Source organism: Monomorium pharaonis, unplaced genomic scaffold, assembly GCF_013373865.1.
Source record: "Monomorium pharaonis isolate MP-MQ-018 unplaced genomic scaffold, ASM1337386v2 scaffold_38, whole genome shotgun sequence".
Taxonomy (NCBI): domain Eukaryota; kingdom Metazoa; phylum Arthropoda; class Insecta; order Hymenoptera; family Formicidae; genus Monomorium; species Monomorium pharaonis.
In genome coordinates, this window is record NW_023415670.1 from 32,768 (window position 1) to 53,145 (window position 20,378).

Sequence of the window (20,378 nt, forward strand, 5' to 3'; positions counted from 1 at the left end):
GGTAGAAGTAGATTGTGCAACCACTTGACCAAAAAGTGGTCGGAAGTTCGAGAGTGGAAGCTCGCATGGGATCCCGTGTTCTTTTACGTTTACCGATCGTAGAGGCGCCAGCGTTCAATGTAATGTAACCTAACCTAATCTTATCTAGCCGACCCGGTTGTATAGCGAGAAAATATTGATAGAATGCGGTGATATGTATCCATATGTTTGAAAATACGATCTTGACACCGAAAAATGTGCACTGTGCGATTGAAGATTGTATAACAACGATAATTGTACGTTCTCTGTATTTAATTGAAGTCTCACTCTTCGACAATTCTTCGCAATTTGTCTGACATGCTTCGAAAAGTTAACCTTTATGGACGGAAAAATATATTTTTATGATTTTGAAATGTTTAATTAAAAGGAACGAGATACTTGGCCAGCGAACAGGTTGTTATAAATGAACACAAATTACTTGTAAAAGTTATTTTTTAGAGATTTTTTTGCGACATTTAAATGTTTATCGTTGTTTGTAGCCAGCTAAAAATTGACGTGCACGATGGGGGAGATAAATGTGTCTTTTCAAATTGACACTGACAATCGCGAGAATTTTTCGTCTGCCATGGCGTTCCATACCTTCAAAAAGCAGCGAGATGCCTTTTACGATATCCTAAGAATTTGGGAAGTGAATCATTTGGTACCAGGATGGGTATTCCAAATTGCACTAGGTGGCAAAATAAGAAATATGTTGACGTTGCATAATGACTGCACTAATTATTATCACATTGCTAGGTTATTTAAGTCACAATTGCTAACATCATGCATACAGAATGGACATCAGGTAAATTCATAGCTGTTTATATTCTTTTTTTTTTATTATATTACTATGATAAAAATGTTTTCAATAATGATACAATTTTACATCATTAATTATAGGATGATGTAGTGGATGATGAGAGCTTGAATTTCCTGAAAGCTTTAAAGCATGTTAATCCAGAAAAATTGACGCAACTCAGTAAGAGATTTGTGACTCCTTTACCATCACAGAATCAAAGTATTGGTCCTTCATTTCCTGGTACGCAGGAATTTTTTAAAGATTTTATATTGCACGCATTTAATCCAATATTTTATACACATTTGGAGAACTGTTTTGTACATGAGATAATGGAATTGAACGATACTCAATTTGCTAATAGTGAGATAGAAGACTCAGGTACAATTTTTATTATTTTTTAAATAATTTAATTATTTGTTTACATTCTATTTAAGATTTTAGGAAGATAATTGTTCTCTACCTTTCTTTTTGCAGAAACAATGGTTGACGATCAAACTCAACAGAATTTTATTACTTGTTTAGCCAGTTTAAGGCTTCTTGCAAAAGTATTAGGACTTTTAATATCATTACCATACAGATCTGAATGTAACACTACAAAAGAGATTATAATAACACAAGTAGAGATAAGAAGCAAAGTACATAACATTTAAAAATTGTGTCTAAAAAACATTTTTTTTAATTTTCTTTAAATAATCTTTTGATTGTTATTTAGGTATTACCATCATTGAACTTACAAGCATGTCTTCAGAACGCTATAATCGAAGGCAAACTGTCATTGACAATACCTTGGGTAGTAAAATATCTGGCTATGATGGACATTGTGTCACTTCGACTGCCATACTATAAGCAGATCTTAGAACTGTTATATTACATTTATCATGCTATTAATCAGACTGATCTTTTTGCCCCTGATTGTCTTATTTCTCAACAATCGGCTGTACTGCTCAAATCGAGTTTATGTTGGCTGTTTGAGCTACCAAATTTTCCCAGAGATTTTTACGTTGTCTGGCAAAAGAATTGCAAAATCAAGGAACTAAAGAGTCTCAAACAGATTGAAAAATTTTCTGAAAAGAAAAAGAATTTGCATTCCGCCGACTGCGCATCGAAAATTCCCATCAAAAGTAGTCTTGATAAATTGGATATAATTACCGATCGAACGATGCGTATGTGTTGTCCGCGAATGGAATCAACTCTTTCTGTGTTTCAAGGAAATGGGACAAATTTGAATATTAATTCTAATAAGCATATTACACCCGTTACCAGCAAATTACGTAAATTAGGAGGCACTACTCGTGCAAAACATTTGGAGGTATTGTTTATTTAATTTATTTATATTTAATATATCTATATAACGTTATTATGTTGCGTGATACGTTCAATTTTCCTTTTGACAGCTGCAATTGGAAGAAGCTTTTTTTCATGGACAACCGGCTTCTACTCGAAAGACTGTTGATTTTGTTTCCGAAAGAGTTGCGTCAACTTGTGTGAAGCACATATGCAACACCTTATTGGCTTCGTCGCGAGAAGCAAATTTAAATTGTTTCAGAAAAATTTTGAAACATAAGCACATCGAGAAAGATTCTGATGAACAGAGCGAACTGTTGAGAAATTACTTCAATGAATTTAAGGTAATGTTTGTGTGCAATTATAAAAAGAAAAGTTTATATTATATAGGAAGAGATTAAGCATTTAAATCTCAGTTTGATGTTTAGGCTTCACTAGTGAGCGACATGAATACATTGGCCAATAACGCGTCGAGAGAGTTAAAAGATCAGTGTGAGAAAACAATTCCGACGATTTGTGAGGCGCGAGTCGCTGCATCGATAGAATCTTTGTTGGCAGAAGATTCTCTAATGGCAGTCAAGGAAATGTGCATTAAGATCGCGACTAGAATGGCGATGGAACGAATAAATCAGTGGATTCAGTCACATATTGCCGGTGATTCCTTGTTTATAAAGGACATGGAACTTGAGATTAATAGATTCTTTCGGAACAGTAGTCCTATACATTCCAAGCAAGAAAAACATCACAATACAGATACTCCTAGTCCTACTGTTATGATGGACAAGGTTCGGGTAAGAATACTCGTATGATTTAATAAAGAATATGTACACACACACACACATACACACACACACACGCGCCCGAGAAAAAAAAATTTTTTTCTAAAAAAATATTAATTTTTATTGTTTCTGAATGAATAATTTTAAATTATTAATGTTTAAATATTTTTTTACTTGTTTTTGCCTAAAGGAATTGATATGGCATATGTTGGATAACCATGGTATAGATTTAACTATATCGTCTATATTGGACATTTTAGACAAACTGTATCACTCGTTTAATCAAAGAAGTGATTTATTACCAGGACCACAGAAAGTTTTGTATAATCTCAGTATGGATTTTGCGCTGTTTTTAGGTATGTTTAATACTGTAATGTTAAGTTTGATATTAAAGTTGCACACAACTATGATAATCTGCATTTTCAGTGGCATATAGAACAGATCTCTTTACGCAAGAGGTCCAGGACAAATTGATTAAAATATGGTCATTAGACAGTCTAAAAGATGACGAAGATGATTCGCCTATGCATAGAATTCTGTGTTCTAGAAATATTATGTTGCTGACGCAGCCACGGAATGACACAATGTGGCCAATTTTTGGAAAATTTCTGAAAAGGCTATTAGAAACAAAGATACTCGATGGAAACAATTTAAGCGATCAGTGTGTAGCTTTATTCAGACAAGATTGGCCTGTGGTAAGTGTATATGTGATATAATCCAAATCAATTGAGATAAAATGATAAAAGAGAAAAAAAAATAAATTATACATATGTATATAATTTTTGTAATTTTAGTTTCATAAAAGTAATGTAAAATGTAATATTTTTTTTCTCTTTTTTTAAAAGAAAACCGCATTAAAAAATGTAAGATTAGATATATTAGATACAAAATATTTTACACAAATAGTTTAATGATCCATGTCCTGGTGTACTGTCTTAAATTCCTAATTGTATATCACATTATGTTCTTAATATCAATTTTCTTGTTCTCAGCCTTTGTTAAAACTTTTATCGAAGTGCCTGTCCGAGGCCATTGAGGGTTACAAAGCCACTGATGAAGCGACAGAGAAAGTTAAGTACCTCCTTGGCTGGGTAGTAGAAACATATCACGAGATCGATTTTTGTGAGGATGATTTATAGACTGACATAATAAGTAGTATAGTTAACGGTACTGCGATAATTGGAAAATATGACTTTGTTGAGATAAATTTCTGTAAATATAATTAAAATCTTTTCTGTACATATAAATGTATATTGTTATATATTACGGTACGAAACATTCTTGTTTTGTAAATGTGTACGCGACAAAGATGCATGCGTATTATTCGCTTTGAGAGTGTATATGGACGAGTATTTTATGAGTAAGAAAATAAAGAAACTAACTTTTTATATATGAGGATTATTAAACACACGACTGTATATTTTATAATTACTGGACATTTTATAATTGATGAATCAGCAACATTCCTTCACGCCATGTTTTCGTTTGTGCACGTACGCATCAAGAATATCGAGATAGCTTATCGAGATCAGCGCGGGATACTGCCATATGGTGTTGCCAAGATCTCGCAGATACTCTTTCTTTGTAGCTTTCTTTTGTCGTTTACAAATTAAATTATTCTATCTCCACGATTCTAAATTCTAGATTGCCACCGCCCATACAATGAAGACAGATTATTGTACCTTTAGGCTTGACAGACAGTTGCGTAATGAAATATGCCTTATTAAAGTTACGCTTTACTTGAATATACGAATAAATAACAAGTTTATCTGTAAGTAGTTTAAAATATTATTTCTGCGTATTTGAATCATATTTTGTTTTAAGTAAACAAAATATTAATAAATAAATTAACATTAGAGATTTGAATTATGTCAATCATCATGTTAAAGATAAACTTTCATTGAACAATGGTCTATTAATTTATTAATAAAACAAGTTAAGGCTTTAACAGGGACTGCGTTTCACCTCAATTAACATATATATTCTATTCTTTTAGGATATGCTTATATCTTTTAGGATATGCTTGCAAATTAACTTTTTAAACAAGTCTTGTTTTCGCATGCGCTGTAGCTTGTTCGTGTCTCTGATTCACCCCGAGGGCGCTTTCCCATCTTGCTGAGGTAATATAACGCGCATCGTTATCTCTGTCAAGCGCACACTGCGACAGCTGGAGTAGTGTCAGGGTTAACTATAAATCTCGAGGGGCTCAAGATAATTTGTGAAACCCTTAATATAACGAAAATTGTAGAAAATATAATGATTTGGTTTTAATATAGTTTTGATAAATTATCAATTATTGTATAAAAATAAATTATTCATAGTTTGATTTATCTAGTTTATAAAAATAAAAATTTGTTTTTAATGTTACAATACAAATTATAGCTAGTATTTAATTTTTATTTGCGCGAAGATTGGAAATCATCGGGTCGATAATAGTCCTCAAAGATCCATCTTTTTGAACGATACTGTTACAGCCAGGCACATTGTCCTGACGCAACGAGGATGATCCTTTTGTCCTTTCGAAATTGGGTTATCCACCCCCGTTCCATTACCATAACTCTCAATGGTCGTCCACCTTCTCGTCCTCTCGATGGTAGTATCTAATCTTGCCTCCGTTGCTCGCAAGCGAGTGACCGCAAATTTTCTGGCCTCGTGAACGACAGGCAGATATTTCCTCTCATAATTCGTCTCAGTTTATCGATCATCTCTCAATGGGAGAATTAAAGAATTTAAGTCGAAGAATTAAACTCAAAAAAAGGAACGATAGTAATATTAATTGTATTACTAAAAACTGTTAAATCTATCCAGTCATTTTCTAGATAATTTATTCGATAAATATATCTATTTGAGTGTTTAAATCACTATCAATATACAATCAATGATTATTTATTTTATTACTGGGAAATTATTTTTAAATAAATTAACAACTATTAAATATGTAAATAATTTATTTTATTTATTTGTTTTAACTCTTATAATTATTCTTTTGATTGAGAAATGATAATATTACTATTAATAAGGTATGAATAAGTTGTAATTTTTATTCTTTGCTTTTAAGTTATGAAAAATATCGATTATATATATTGCATTATTAAAGACATAAATTAGCCTGAAGTTGCGTCAGTTGTAAAACTCGATTTAAATCAATTTGAAATTTTGAGGATTATGTATTTAGTGATTTTTGCTTGCAACATGCTGTTGACGAGTTATCTCACACGCAGGAAATATTATATTAGTGCTATATTGCGCCACGTGGCGTTTAGAAATTTCGTGCCATAAATTTAACTCGCGTGATATAATTTTATGCAATTTTTCAAACGCTATCTATTTCGAACATCTGTTTGTTTTCCCATTTTCCCGTCATTTGCCACAACATATTATATATATATATATATATATATATATATATATATATACGGTACGATATCAGTTACAAATCAAAAATGATAAAAATGTCGAAACCCCTTTGCAAAAGCAAACGTTGATATAATATATTCTAGAAAAAAAGGATGTAATATGTACAAAGTATTTTGGCAATAATTTTTTACAAGGAAAATATTTTTTAACAAATATTTGTTGGATTTTCTCGAGTTAATACAATTAACCAAAAGATATTTTTTGCATCAATATATTTAGCATTTCTCTAGCGAATTTTAATTTTTAACTTATAAATTATAATGAAGAAACTTAATTGGTCGGCGGATAGCGCGGGGAAAATAATCGGAAGAAATGTGTGTGTGTATGTGTGTGTGTGTGTGGTCTCTAGATGTGCTACGACGTAAATGTTTTTGCAATTTTGCGAGCGTACTTTTTAATACACTTCTTGAAATAATTAATTCAATTACGTTGCCCGCGGAAATGAATAATTTTCGAGAAGAGAGAGAGAGAATTAGAAATTATGCGCGCTGGTATAATCGAGCGGAATGCCTCTCGGTCCCCGTGGAGATTGGGCAAACTTCACGCCGTACACTTGGCGCGCGTGTACGTTGTACTACGTATAGTACGTAAGTATATACATGCGCGGCGCAGAATCGCAGATCCGCGCGCGCGTTCGCGGGGCGCGAACGAGTTCCTCGTTCCTCGCAGTAGTCGCAGTCGTGGCCCGCGGTCCGTCGTGTTCGCATTTGTGTCCACGTCCGCGTCCGCGTTTCTTTTCCGGTTTCCGTCCAGCGAGCGACGGCGATACTTCTCGGAGCCGATCTTGATTCGTTCGCCCGATTCTTATTTCACGCGCGACCGTGTCGTGTATGTGATACTGTCGAGTCAAGCTTGGTCGTCGAATTCTTTGGACACCACACGAGATGCGGTGGAGATCCTAAACGAAAAAGGAACGTGTCGAGTGAGACTGATGAACCGAAAATAGGAAAAGTCGGACCTTGACGGTCGCTGGAGGTCAACGGCGGAAGATACGGTAAGAATCTCATCGCGTCTCTCTTCCCGCGCGATTTCCCATTAACGTCGGGAGGCAAGTTAGTCTAGTGTATGAAAGCTACAAATACATAAACTCTGTGCATTAATGTGAATTCATATTTATTCGCGAATATTTGACCGCGTCTGACGAGAAACACGACGAGTCTCTCGTCGCGGCCAAGTCCATCGAGTATGATGATGATCTCTCAGAGATCGAGATTCCATTGAAATCGCAACCGCCATATTTGTTAACCGAAAACGGCGGTTTCGATTACTATAATTTGAATTTGGTCGTGACGAGGCAACAGCAACTCCCTCACTTGCCGAGCGATCGAACCTGCGAGATCGAATCTCGATACTTCTCGGTCGATCGGTTCGGACTCCGATTCTCAGTCGACGCCATACTTGATAAAGTAAGGTAGTTGGTTAAAGCAGTTCGCGTTTTCCCTCGTCAACCTCTTTTTCTATCGTTGCGTGAAATATCTTTGCAGACGCGTTGGACGTGACCGTCGCACGTCGCCCGGCGTATATCAGGAGGGAACTTGTCGGCACAGAAGCGACGCGATCCTCGAGGCCGGAAGCACGTATGAAACGCGCGGCGGGCGATCGCGGAGTGATAAACTGATAACGGTCACGGGGAGCAGGGGAGCGAGCGTCCCCCGGGGCCGGCATCACGTGGCCACCCCGAGTCACATGGATCATCATCGCCGTCGTCGTCGTCGTCGTCGCCGCGGAACATGAACGACCGCGAGGAGCCGCGTGATCCCTCTCGATCCTGCTGCTTATTTATCGGCTCGTCCCGCCAAGAACGCGAGGTAAGTCTCACTCTCTTCGCTTGGAAAAGAAAAACAAAAGAAAAAAAGAACCAAAACACCGTAGCTCTTATTCCACGCGTTCTGCAACGCCGCTCGTTGTTGATGACTGAATCGCTGCGCTGCGTTATAACAAATATTGAAATTAGATGCGTGTGAAGAGAAGCGATGATATAGCAGCATACTCGTTGATAGACGTGTATGTACGTGTGTACACGGGATACGAATACATGTGAATTGCAATCAATTGCGTTCAGGTGGCTGCAGCGTCAGTAAGAGCGAGATGAAATGCGTATACGTTTATGGAAAATCGTATTCGCTCGCTGGCTCATGTTAAATATAAATCTTTCCCTTGAAATATTATTTCAATCGTTAATCGGCATTTAACAGTTATTTAAATAAAGCTTGGAAGTCAATATTTTTACGTTCGCTTCGAAATAATATATCTTGGGACAACAGACACATATTCTACAAAAAACATTTTTGTAAATTCGAATTGTTATGTAACATTTAAACACAAATTACTTTTGATATTTTGTTATGATTTATCACAATTTTTTTTTACTAAGGTGCAAGCAATTCCATTAAAATGAGCTTTATTTGACTTCGATATTTACTGGAAATGTAATTTTTGAAACTGAAATGCTGGAATATGTGTACATGCGACTGAACGTGAAAAAAGGAGTCGTCAAAAGATCGTCATGTCAGTTCGCTGCGAGGCCGAATTATGCGGCCCGATAAATCGTCGTCATCCGTCGTCAATCTGTCGGCCGTGATTCGCGTCATAGATACAACATACGCAAAAAAAAAACCCCAAAAAATACCGCGGAAAAGCTTGAGGCTGCTTTGTACGATGAAGCTCGGAACAAAATAAAAAAAAACCGGCGAGCCGTCGGAGCAAACGTCGGGATATTCACTTGCGCGAACGCGGTTCAAAGTAGTATAACTGCTTGATATCATCTGCCACGTATTTTCACATGTTTCGTCCGCATGACTGATAACCGATATATCACGGATGCGCGAAACTATCATCGAATGCCATTAAACGTTACGTTATTACGTATAGTGTGCAGTTGCACCAGTTGCCAACTGGTGCTGATTGGTATAACGCGACACGTCCCGTTTCGCATTTACGATTGATCACGCTTGTAGATCGCGCTCGTCATTGCAATGCATCAAACATTTGATGGCTCGAAACGCTACATTTCATCCCCTATGCTGCACTGTCTCGCAATATATTTTACTATAAATAAACGTAGATAAAGTTATAAAATATATGTTTTGCCTATCTTTAATAATGGAATTTGCTCAAGTTTCATTTATCGCGATTTGAGAAAATAAGAAAAAATTGATTAATCGCGTTATTTTTATTTTAATATTATTGATTTATAGTGTTGTCATACAATTTTAAGCTACAAAGAGATGAAAGGTTTTAATTTGAATAAATTAATTTTAAATATAATTTCTACTTTAATGAAAGTTTATATTTGGATTACTAAAAAAATTAATTAAAATTGATGAAAAATAAAAATTAGAAAAAGTATGACCCCGATCAATAAATTTTTTGTAATGAAATTTTTACATTATTGAGGGGAAAAAATAATGATTTTTGATAGAACTTGTGTAAGTTTGAAAGGGATTATCGATACATAGGAATCGACAGAGTAGGAAGAAAAGAGAAATTTACGAATGAAAATATTATGTAAATATTAATTATACACGTACGATGGTGTGTAAAAATAAATTTTACACAAATGAGGAAAGTATAGCTTTCGCGCGCGTTTACGTGTACGTCGGATAAAGTCCGGAAGCCTGTTAACGTTTCATGTTTATACAGCTCCCAGGGGAAGGCGTCGTGTAATTTCTCAAGATGGATGATGAATTGTTATTGCATGAAGAGTATTGTTGTAAAGAAAGGAAAGCCATGTTACATACAAAGCTTTTTTACTCTTTATCCTATTAATGTATAAAGTGGAAAGTTTAAAGCGTCAGACTGTGTGATTTTAGGCATTAATAATAAACAAAGAATCTTGCGAGATACTTTTGTTAAAGTAATGTAATTATTTATTTTACTAAATAATATATTGCACCATAATTGTGTGTCGATTTTATCAATGTTAACAATTTTTTAATTACATTTAATTATATTAATAAAATCAAAAAAATTCTGCTAATAAAGTGATGTAAGGATCGATACTTATTTAATAATAAATTTGAAATAGTATAATTAATTTACTAATAATATATACTTGCAAAAAAGCATTTCTAATAAAGGTAAATGTTGGCTAAATGAAGAATAAGGTACAAGATATACATGGCAGAACGTTTGCATTGTGTTTCTCGTATAGTTTGCATTATTAATCGAAGATTTCAAAACGGTTGATTCAATTAAAACTTGATGGTTAAGTTATCAACTTCGAATTAGCATACGGCGTATTATTATTAATTTAAAAATCTCATTTGCTGGCCAGTTCACGGGAACGATTGATCGATTTGCCGCTACGTGGCAAAACTTTTGCCTGTAATCTATGTTACTCGAAGTTGACAATGCAAATGTGCTCACAATTAACAAGTTAATTATATTTGATTGGCCAACGTCGTTGTTGAGTATATCTTGTATACGATTTCGCAACGTTATGTTTTTTTACATTTAAAGTTCGTGTTCGCATAAATTATAAAATTACATACGTTGAATTCAGATAACAAAATTCAATTTTAGATAAATAAATGCCTGTCAAATGTATACATACACCTGGAAAACAGAAGCATTTAATTATCTACACTAATTACGTCGATAAAATGCACCGTTATGATTACGTTGTTTACAAAATAAAATACATAATGTATGACGACACCACACGTCGACGTGTGCTAGTAGAACAAATTAAAACAAGTCCGACGGTTCCCGGAATTTGAATCGAATAAATCGAGATTTACAATACTTTGAAAGACAATTTGTAAGAATTCTTGTACAGGGAAATAAGATGAAATTGTTATTATATACTAATTACGTTATTTTTTACTGCAATATTATTGATTTATAGCATTGTTATAAAATTTAAGCTATAAATAAATAGAAAACTTTAATTTTAATAAATCAATTTAAAATATAGCTGTTATTATTATAGATAAGTAAAATGTATTTCGAAAATAATTGATCTCACTGAACTTTTATTGAAATTTGTGAATTAGAAACGGTGTAAGCTTAATCCGCACATGTCGGAATAAATTTTGAAGTATTTCGCTGTTTATTTTATTCTTCTTAAATTTTTTGTAACTGCTAGTAGAAATTGTGGAGAGATATAATTACGTTGTAATCAAATGAATAGTTATTTTATATATTTAGATATAATTAAAATAATATTAGATGTAGATCCAGTAATTTTCAGTACTATATCTTTATGACAAGAAAATGAAATTATATCCAATATACATATAAAGTGTCCTCGTCTGCTAGCACTAAGGTTTACACTCGAGACCTGTATTCTGATATCGTCTAGAGATATAACAGTAACACGAGCACTGGCCCGAATATATTACAGAAAGCTGTTTCCTTGGGTGCAGTAATCTCTAACATTCCCAGCGTTTTGAGTTGTCAAAATTCGCACCCACGAGAGTTAATGGTTTTCGTTGCTAATTAAAATTTGTGGCGATGGAAACCGAAGGTCTACCGCTATCGCGGTAAAACGTTATTAATTTGTTCTTCCTTTAGTTTAACCGCAGCCATGTAAATGGCGAAAAGTATTTGCGTTGGCCGTTTGCATTAATTTAATTTCAGTTAATTAAACCCACTTTCTATCTTTCATTATTTTTCTCTTTCCGTACATTAAACATGCGGTTAATTAAAAATTCAAAAAGCGCGAGTATCCCCGCCACTCTTTCCCTTACATATATAAATTATCCCTTTCTTTTCTGATTGCCTTTATGTTTACTTTTCATTTATATTCGGGTTTAATAATTGGATTTACTTTGTCGCAGATGTTGGGCATAACGACAAACATGGAGGACGCTTATACACCGGCGCAATTCACGGTTTTCCGCAGCCCAGCGGCGGAATAGCCTATGGCGTTTCCACGGGAATCGCCTTCGACCAGGACGGCGGTGCTGAGTCTATTATCGTCGTCCTCGGAGGAAGTCTGTCCCTAGTGGCCCTGGTGTTTGCGTTCATCACCTACAGGTAAGTTTAATTTCAGGCAGACAAAGCGTTCATTTAATATTCTAATAGTATGGAATTTTCACTTAAATATGAAAGCAATGAAAGAATGCGCTGAAACATCAGAATAATGTCAGTAATTGTAGAATAAAAATTTTATACTGAATTAATAGAATAAGATATGACAGAAGAACATTAAAATCGTTATATAAGATAGAATAACACATAAAAATATAATAAAATCAATAACATATAAAAATATGCATGGTAATATTAGAAAATTAATTTTTATTCTTTCTATCTCTCGGAATACAATTATCGCGCGAGGAGTATTTTCTTATTTAATTATTATCAGCAAAGTAGGAAGACTTAATGAAACATTGATTAATTAATCTTTACGTTCTTCTTTCCTTTCTCGTTGCGTCTTAATATTTAATCGTTTGTTACTTGTTATTTTTACATCGTTCCATTCGTTCCATTCCTTAGATCTCGACAAAGAAATTTATCGGATTAGTAACAAGTAGAAAATAATGATATGACATTCGATTTTTTTCTGTTTTTTTTTTCACTTAAGTGGTTAATGATATTACAAGAGATAATATAATTTAAAAGGTTTTACGTCCTTATATAACGATGTCTGTCAATTACACATTTTCTATCTTACGAATTATCATTTTGCATGTTATATTTCATAAAAATATAACATCAAGCAGTACATCTAAGAAATCGGTGAGAAAATTCGGCGATACGCCAGTCACGTCTTCTCTATATCCTTCTATTTTCGGCACGTCGGCGATTTTGTTCGCGGTTCTCCTGGATCGCCAATTCGTTCGTCACAGAGCTAATCGGTGTACCTTTACGTTGAAAGACGATATCGCCGGAATACTAAACGACTTTACGACCACTTCGCCTTTCTCCCGTGACCTCGTTCTAGTCCTCCGAAAGAAATTCCCTTTTTCCTACGATTTAATTTCTTAGTATCATATTTATGGCAAAGGTGCGACTTTAGAAATTTTATCCTGCCGATAATTGAAAAATCAATGACTTATTGCCACGTTGTCACAACGACCTTCACCTTCGAACGTGAGTTAAATCGTTGACGAAGGAATGAGAATGCTGCATGATGCTTGGGGAAAAATTTGTGTGTGTGTGTGTGTGTGTGTGAGAGAGAGAGAGAGTGTTTCATAATCGATCATGTCCCATTCCGGAAATTGCCGGGAAATAGGAAAGCGCAACCACGACGTTTCCCTTCGCATACGATTCGATCGATCGAGAAGAGACTGGCGATTTTCGATACGGCTAGAAAAGGCTGGACAAAAGCTATTGTTGTAAATGGTGTCGATAAAACGCGCTGTTTCTTCGACATTTTATCCCATTCTCCTACTCAATGTAAATCCTTTCCATATCTCGCTTGCGGGAGATTTCGATATATCACGAAAAGCGACAAAAATTTCTTCGTATAATAGAGATGGTCATCGATATCAGAAAATATCAGTAATATTGGTACAATATAGCTACATTTTTTCTCTCGAGATCTTCACATTTACAATAGTTGTGAATAGTAGCAAAAATAATTTTCTTTGTTTTTTAAGCTGGAAAATTAGTGAGAAGCAAAAGTAAGTTGTACGTATTCGTTACGACACAATTTTCGGATTTTTTAACGAGTCTCGTCGAGTTCAACAGATTTCCATACGCTTTTCTGCCGAGGTTTTGAACTTATAATGCAGTTTTCTTGCTATACGAATTTGCAAAGTTCTGATATCTGTAGTAAAATGCATATACCAATATTTTTGATAAATTATTGTTATTTTACTTTTAACGACATTTTACTGTCATTATTATTAATTTAATTTTATTGTTTTAGTGATATTAATTTGTGACTTCAACATTTTTTAATTAATACTTCTAAGCAATTTATTAAGTTTACTAAATAAACTTTCAAGTGTGGATATTTTTGTAAACACTTTTAATTTTTGGGAATTCGCGTTTTTTATGTTGCTTATAAAATACTGTATAACAAAGGAATGAAAACATTGCAACCTTCATGTTTATTTTTCGCTAATGAAATTTTTTGTCTTCTCTCCCTCTTTTTTAAATACGAGCCTCACCACTGTTTCAGAAGCTAATTAGATTTGCAGGAATAATTTTGCGTACAAAATATTACATTATCTTAGAGAAAAAATAGCAAAAGCTTGGTGAGGAAGCTTTCAAGTTAGTTGAGATAAGCTGGTCAAATAATCCTCGTGTCAGCAATAATAATAAAACCACTCTTTCTTTCTCTTTCTCTCACTTTAATTTTCCGTACTTCTCTCTTTTTCTTTTCCGTATTTCTCTCTGTATTTTCTGAAGAAAAAGCGAAAATCGCTCACTGTCGACAGTCACGTTCGTTTATTCATGTTACATATATCTAGCGATATTTCAATATCGTGAACAAACTGTTAGCTTTTCATTACAATGGTACATATTACTATTTTCATCTCTTACCTCACGGCTGTCTTACCTATTTTTTATTTTTTCTATTTTATTATTATTTTATTATTACTAGCCATTTTATTTATTTATCTTCCTTTATCGCCACGAAAGAGAATTATATTTCCTGCGCGTCACGTTGTATTTTGATTATTATATTATTATCTTAGGATATTATTCTTATTTTTTTTTTAATGTGATTCGCGCAATCCAACATTATATTACGTAGAAAAAGTCGTAGGTTTTTTTATTTATTTTTATTTTTTTAAGCAATAAACTGGATAGAGAGTATAAACGAAATACTCGACCTTGTTACAGCTGTTCCATCGACATTTGATGAGAGAACATTTGATGGCGTTTCTGCATTGATTACTTGCGGTTGTGGATAAACTCAAATTGATATTTAATCAGTGATCAATGATATTCAATGCGTATTCAATATCGCTCATTGATACCACTCGTTTATTTCGTTCAGCAATTGGTATTTGACAGCTTCTGGAATTGACCTCTATTATAAAATGATTCTGTTTTGCGTAATTCTCTTTTCAAAGTTTAGTTTCATTTTGTTTGTATAATTATCGGATTATACAAACGATATAAAGACTTGGTTACTAAAATTGAAATTTAAAGACTCGGTCACTGAGATTTGAAATTTAAATAATTAATCTTTCATGAAAAGAGAGATTTTTGTAGAGAAGAAATGGAAAAGTAGGTTATTTTTTGTGTTTTTTGTATTTACTAGATGGGTAACAAAACATTATTTTCAAAATTACGTATGTAATATTAAATTATTATTTATAAACTACTAAAAGTAAATTAATTATATTTAACGTTAACAATTAAATGACAAATAGCAAACGACAGAAATTAAATTACGTTTATAATTTTTGATTACGGAGATTACTGCATCGAATTCGAGTGCCGAAGGAATACTTGAGAACTGAATAAAACTGAATATCGTAATATTACGTTGTAATATCTCAAATGCAATATTTCGCGACTTCCACACGTACAGTATTTTAATTTCTGTTATTTCATTACGTGACTGGACGAGTTCATGCGAATACACGTGTGAGTTCTTTAAATATGAATCTTTTTTACAGGACGCTATTATAGAAAACGAAATTACGATGTACATCTTGTAAGCTATCCGTACATTACGATTGTTACAAATGTAAGGCCTGGTTTTCAATAGCTGGAGTAAGCATGGAGTAAGAAGTAAGACTAGGCGTAAAAGGTAATCCAGCGTAAGAAAGCTGGCGTAAGGGCGTAAACGAAATAAATTATTTTCATTTCGTCTTATTCCCACTCCTGCTTTTCTTAACGCTCGGTCAATCACAGCGCAGAAGGAAATTACTTTACTCTTACTTTTTACTCCAGCTTTTGCCAAGCTTACTCCAGCAATTGTAGATCAGGCTTAATACTTCCATTTTGAGCGTTAATAGGTTAAACTCGCCGCACGATACAGAAAGAGAGAGAGAGAGAGAGAGAGTTTTTTAATTGATAAAATTTTTAATTGAAAACACACATACTTGATTTTTTCTCATGTAAATTATATCAGACTAGAATAATAAACATTTAATTTGTGCAGAACAAAAGAAATATCAAAATATGCAGTCCTGTCTTGCTGGTATATGTGCGCCATTTAATGAGATTAAATTCTCCTAAGTGGACATTTCCCCCTTTAGGAAGACTTGCTAATTTTATTTTAATGCGCAAGGGCAAGTACGAAAATTTCGACTAAAAGCGCCAAAATCTATTTAATATCGAAGTATAATTTTATTATCTAAAATTAACCAAGATTAAATGTGCATCTAATCATGATAACATGAGTTAATGAATTAAAATTTAATCAATATATTCACTTTTAAATTATAAATAAAAGCGTTTTACGTTACAATTATCAAGTTATTCATTTTCACAATTGAAAAATATGCATGATTGATTTAATAATTAATTCGTGCGTTAACTAGAATTAAATTATATTAAATGTTGTCAATTTACTATTTCATTTTAATGCTTAAAATCTATGAATACGCACATATGATCAGGGAAGGACCATTGAAATACAAATTCTAGGAAGACGTATATGATTATTTCCGTTAAAGATGTCTTCGTTATGCTATTAATTCACCTGCTATTGCAGGTCTGTCGTGCAATTCCAAGCCCATTATTCATGCGCGTCACGCGAATTCGAGCCGCAATTCGGCAATCCCTGCCGTGATTATCCACCAAATTTCTAAACGACGGACCTGATAATTCATACCGTCGCTCAGTGCGCCGCATTATTCCGCATGATTCGTTACAATTTCCGATAACTAACCGATATTCTCGCGAGATGTGTAAATTCGTTTTACAAGCGTTCATTTTCATCGAAAAATGCAGATCGCGACTGATATGTCAACTCAATTAACGACGTTGAATGAAATTAACTGTTACTTAATTAATCACTGTGCAATGCAGGTTTTTTGCTAAAATTTTTTTTAACGTTTAATTAAACTAATGGAATTACAAAAATTTTTAATAACAAGACTTGCATTATTGCATTATACATTAAGAAGATTGCATTTAACTTTATGCTGAAATATCAATATTTATTAACAAATTAAAATATTTCATTAGCCATTAGTTTTGAAATAACTGCAAAAATTATGTTCAATATTTGTTAAAAGTAGAGTTGAATTTTATATATTTGAAATTTGCGAAGTTCTCCACGATGGAGCATAATTCAATCGTTAATTGGCTCCATCATAATCGCATAATTACATCATTAGGCGTGCCCACGTTGCTTTATCGTAGGTCCCCTATTAGACACCAACGGTTAATTAAATGTTCGTACTCGGAAAGTCGAGCGGTATTGTATTACATAGTACGGAAATTATGTTAAGCGGGGTTTCATGTTCCGGCGAGGTGGGCGACTGCAATTAAGCGCATCTTGCGCCGCATTGCATCGAGCCGGAACGAGAGAACGCAGCCCGTGAACGGAGATGAGAGCGGAGGGAGTGGGTGAAGCATTTAACTTCGTTTTCACGTTACCCTTAACGACGTTAAAATCGCTGTGACTATCTATCGCAGGGGCAATATCGTTAAGCCGTCTATCGTTACACTCGATAGATTTCAGCCGGCTGTACCCCACCGACGAAATTCGTCTTTGCTAATGGACTGTCCCTAGACTAACGGAATAGCATGAGAACATGAAGTCGATATGCCTATCGTGTGTAATGACGAGTTCGTTTGCACGAGAAAATTTGTAATGACTTGACATACGAAGGACATTAATTCGAAATAGCATCGTGTCTAAACTCTCAACTTGTAATTCTTGTAATCATTCTTGTAATCCTGTAATTCTAAAGTTACATTATTATTAGCGTTATTATATTATCGCTTATTTTACTATACTATTTTTTAATTATTAATGCATTCGAGGTATGTATAGTTCGCATAAGCCGTATTAAATAAAATTGACTTTAATTGAAACATACCTTTGCTGTATTAGGCTATTAATTTTATAAATATAATTATTTAGAGAGGTTGTATACTAATAGCTAGATGTTCCGCACTAAAAATCAGGTTATTGCAAATTGTTTGTTAGCCATAAAACTTGCCATGCTTTTTCGTTTTTTCAATTTTCTTTATTTTCCACTAAAATTTACTCTCGTAGCTTTTTTTTAAATATTACTTTTAACACTTTGGGTAAATTTATTCAGCATAATCGGATCAATAATTTAACAATTTTATCTTTATTTTTTTGTCTTATTACGTTTCTTTAGCTTAATTGTTAATAATACTATGCAAGACTGATGTCGTATACTGATTATGGTTATATAATAGAGCAATCTATCGTGGAGCAATATTGACACACGGAGGATACAGCGATAGTCTTCCATATATCTAGGTTAAAATGATTAACATGTCATGTAACGATACGCGACTACGCTTTCGTAGGATCCCTGAGAGGGTAATTTCTTCCCCTTGAATGCATCCCCGGATAATTCGACGCGCGCTTCCTTAGCGCGCTCATCTCGATAACGGGTTATCTAGTTGCCGCGTATTGTTAGATTATGTAATTTGAGTTTAATCTCCGCGTAATTAGGGATGTACATCTACGGTAGTTTGCCACGTCGGTCGGGGAAGTGGATGGCGGAGATACATTATGCAACTTGCAGCGCGCTCAACTCGCATTTCGTTGTCCGCGTTATGTCGCGCGACAGCGAAAGAATCGACTTTTCGTGCAACTCTCTCTGGAATAATAATTATATGTAATGAAAGCATAAGCGTAATATGGTTTTTTATGTAATAAATTTTTAAATAATTTTCCTAAAATTGTTGAAATGTTGATCATTTTCGCGTGCGTAAATCCTCGCTTGTTACTTTTTTTTTTTGGTTTCAGTAGCATCAAACGTTACTCGAGATATCTATGGGAGGGATTAATGGACTGGCTTAATCGCCTTGTCACGACGATACAAACTACATTGCTTTCATGGTATTGCCGCGGGTCGTTCCGGTGCGTTGCTGACACCTGGTCGGTTAATCGCTTCGAAGCCGCTTCGGTGAGAGCGCTTAAACTCGCGAACTCTGATTGCGCTATTCCGGGACTTTAGCGAGTCGCAATTGTGGCGGCGATATGGTCCAGACCTAACTTTTTGGATTTATGACCACGATCTCCGTTTAAATCCACAGAGATTGATCGGACCAGCTAGATTGTGGTTCAAGTTAAAAATCAATATCCGCACACAAAATATATTTACATAGATTACTACTAAATTTATTAATTCCATGCACATTATATATATATATTATGATTATCTTCCTCGTTAATTCTCTGTTTATCAAAATTTGATATAATTATGTAACACTTATTATGCAAAATGCGATCATGTAACTATTACTTTGTTGTAGTATCATGAATTGTAGTCGGGGGTTGTTCTCATATTACTGCAATTCGTAATTAAAGATGAATAAATGATTATTTTATCGTAATTATAATTGATATTACGAATATAGTGAATTATTTAATATATAATATTTTATTAAATTACATTTTTATCATATTTAACATATTTACATATTTAGCATATTTATCATATTTAACATACATAAAGAAATCTCTAGATTTTTTAGGGTGGTTTTTTTGTTTTTACCACTTGTTAATTAAGCAAACGCCTAAATAAAAGATACGAATAACCAATTTTTATCGTCCTCTTGAATTATCGGAATTAATTCCGATAATTCAAGTAGTACCGATTGCTAGTGAGTTAAATGTTAGGCGAAGCTGTTTTTAACTGAACCCGTTTCTACCCTTGCAGTTTCGTAACTTGGGAAGGTGGTGGCGGTGGCTCTCGTTATCCTCATCAGGGTGATTTAGACGACCCGATTCGGTTTGTCGGTAAAGTTGAACCCAAATGCCAGCTGCGGTTGTGTTCACGATGGAATATTTCGGACTATACGAAAATTGGCGAATGCGTGCGGGTCGCGAAATCCTATATTTGTATCTACTAGACGTCTTGATTTTCGCATTTTTTTTTCGTATTTCACTTATTAATAACTTATTAATAACTTATTAATATTATCGAATCAGCATAAAATTTTTTTTACGCTTTTGTTAATCATTATTATATAAAGAAAAAATTAACCAGATTAATATATTAATTTTG

General features: G+C 34.0%; 2 protein-coding genes and 1 long non-coding RNA gene across 4 annotated transcripts; all 3 read left to right on the top strand.

The window, feature by feature from the left end:
- The first annotated feature begins 158 nt into the window (after positions 1-158).
- Positions 159-4,268, top strand: LOC105830554 (codanin-1). 2 transcript variants are annotated; one of them, XM_012669937.3, is made up of 10 exons: positions 159-432; positions 519-823; positions 919-1,195; positions 1,292-1,452; positions 1,530-2,126; positions 2,212-2,445; positions 2,530-2,892; positions 3,071-3,236; positions 3,307-3,575; positions 3,873-4,268. In XM_012669937.3, exons 2-10 carry the CDS (start codon positions 542-544, stop codon positions 4,017-4,019), a joined length of 2,496 nt encoding a protein of 831 aa, XP_012525391.1. In that variant the 5' UTR covers positions 159-432; positions 519-541; the 3' UTR covers positions 4,020-4,268. The 2 variants fall into 2 exon arrangements, with proteins under 2 accessions (XP_012525391.1, XP_012525392.1); XM_012669938.3 differs by having other exon boundaries at positions 2,530-2,886.
- A 2,663-nt stretch (positions 4,269-6,931) lies between these two features.
- On the top strand, positions 6,932-8,144 carry LOC105829634. Its single transcript, XR_004965248.1, has 2 exons — positions 6,932-7,291; positions 7,782-8,144. It is a non-coding gene; the product is annotated as an uncharacterized LOC105829634 (long non-coding RNA).
- Positions 8,145-11,833: 3,689 nt separating this feature from the next.
- Positions 11,834-20,117, top strand: LOC118648336. Its single transcript, XM_036294670.1, has 4 exons — positions 11,834-11,843; positions 12,081-12,279; positions 19,115-19,274; positions 20,031-20,117. Exons 1-4 carry the CDS (start codon positions 11,834-11,836, stop codon positions 20,082-20,084), a joined length of 423 nt encoding a protein of 140 aa, XP_036150563.1. The 3' UTR covers positions 20,085-20,117.
- The last annotated feature ends 261 nt before the right edge of the window (positions 20,118-20,378 follow it).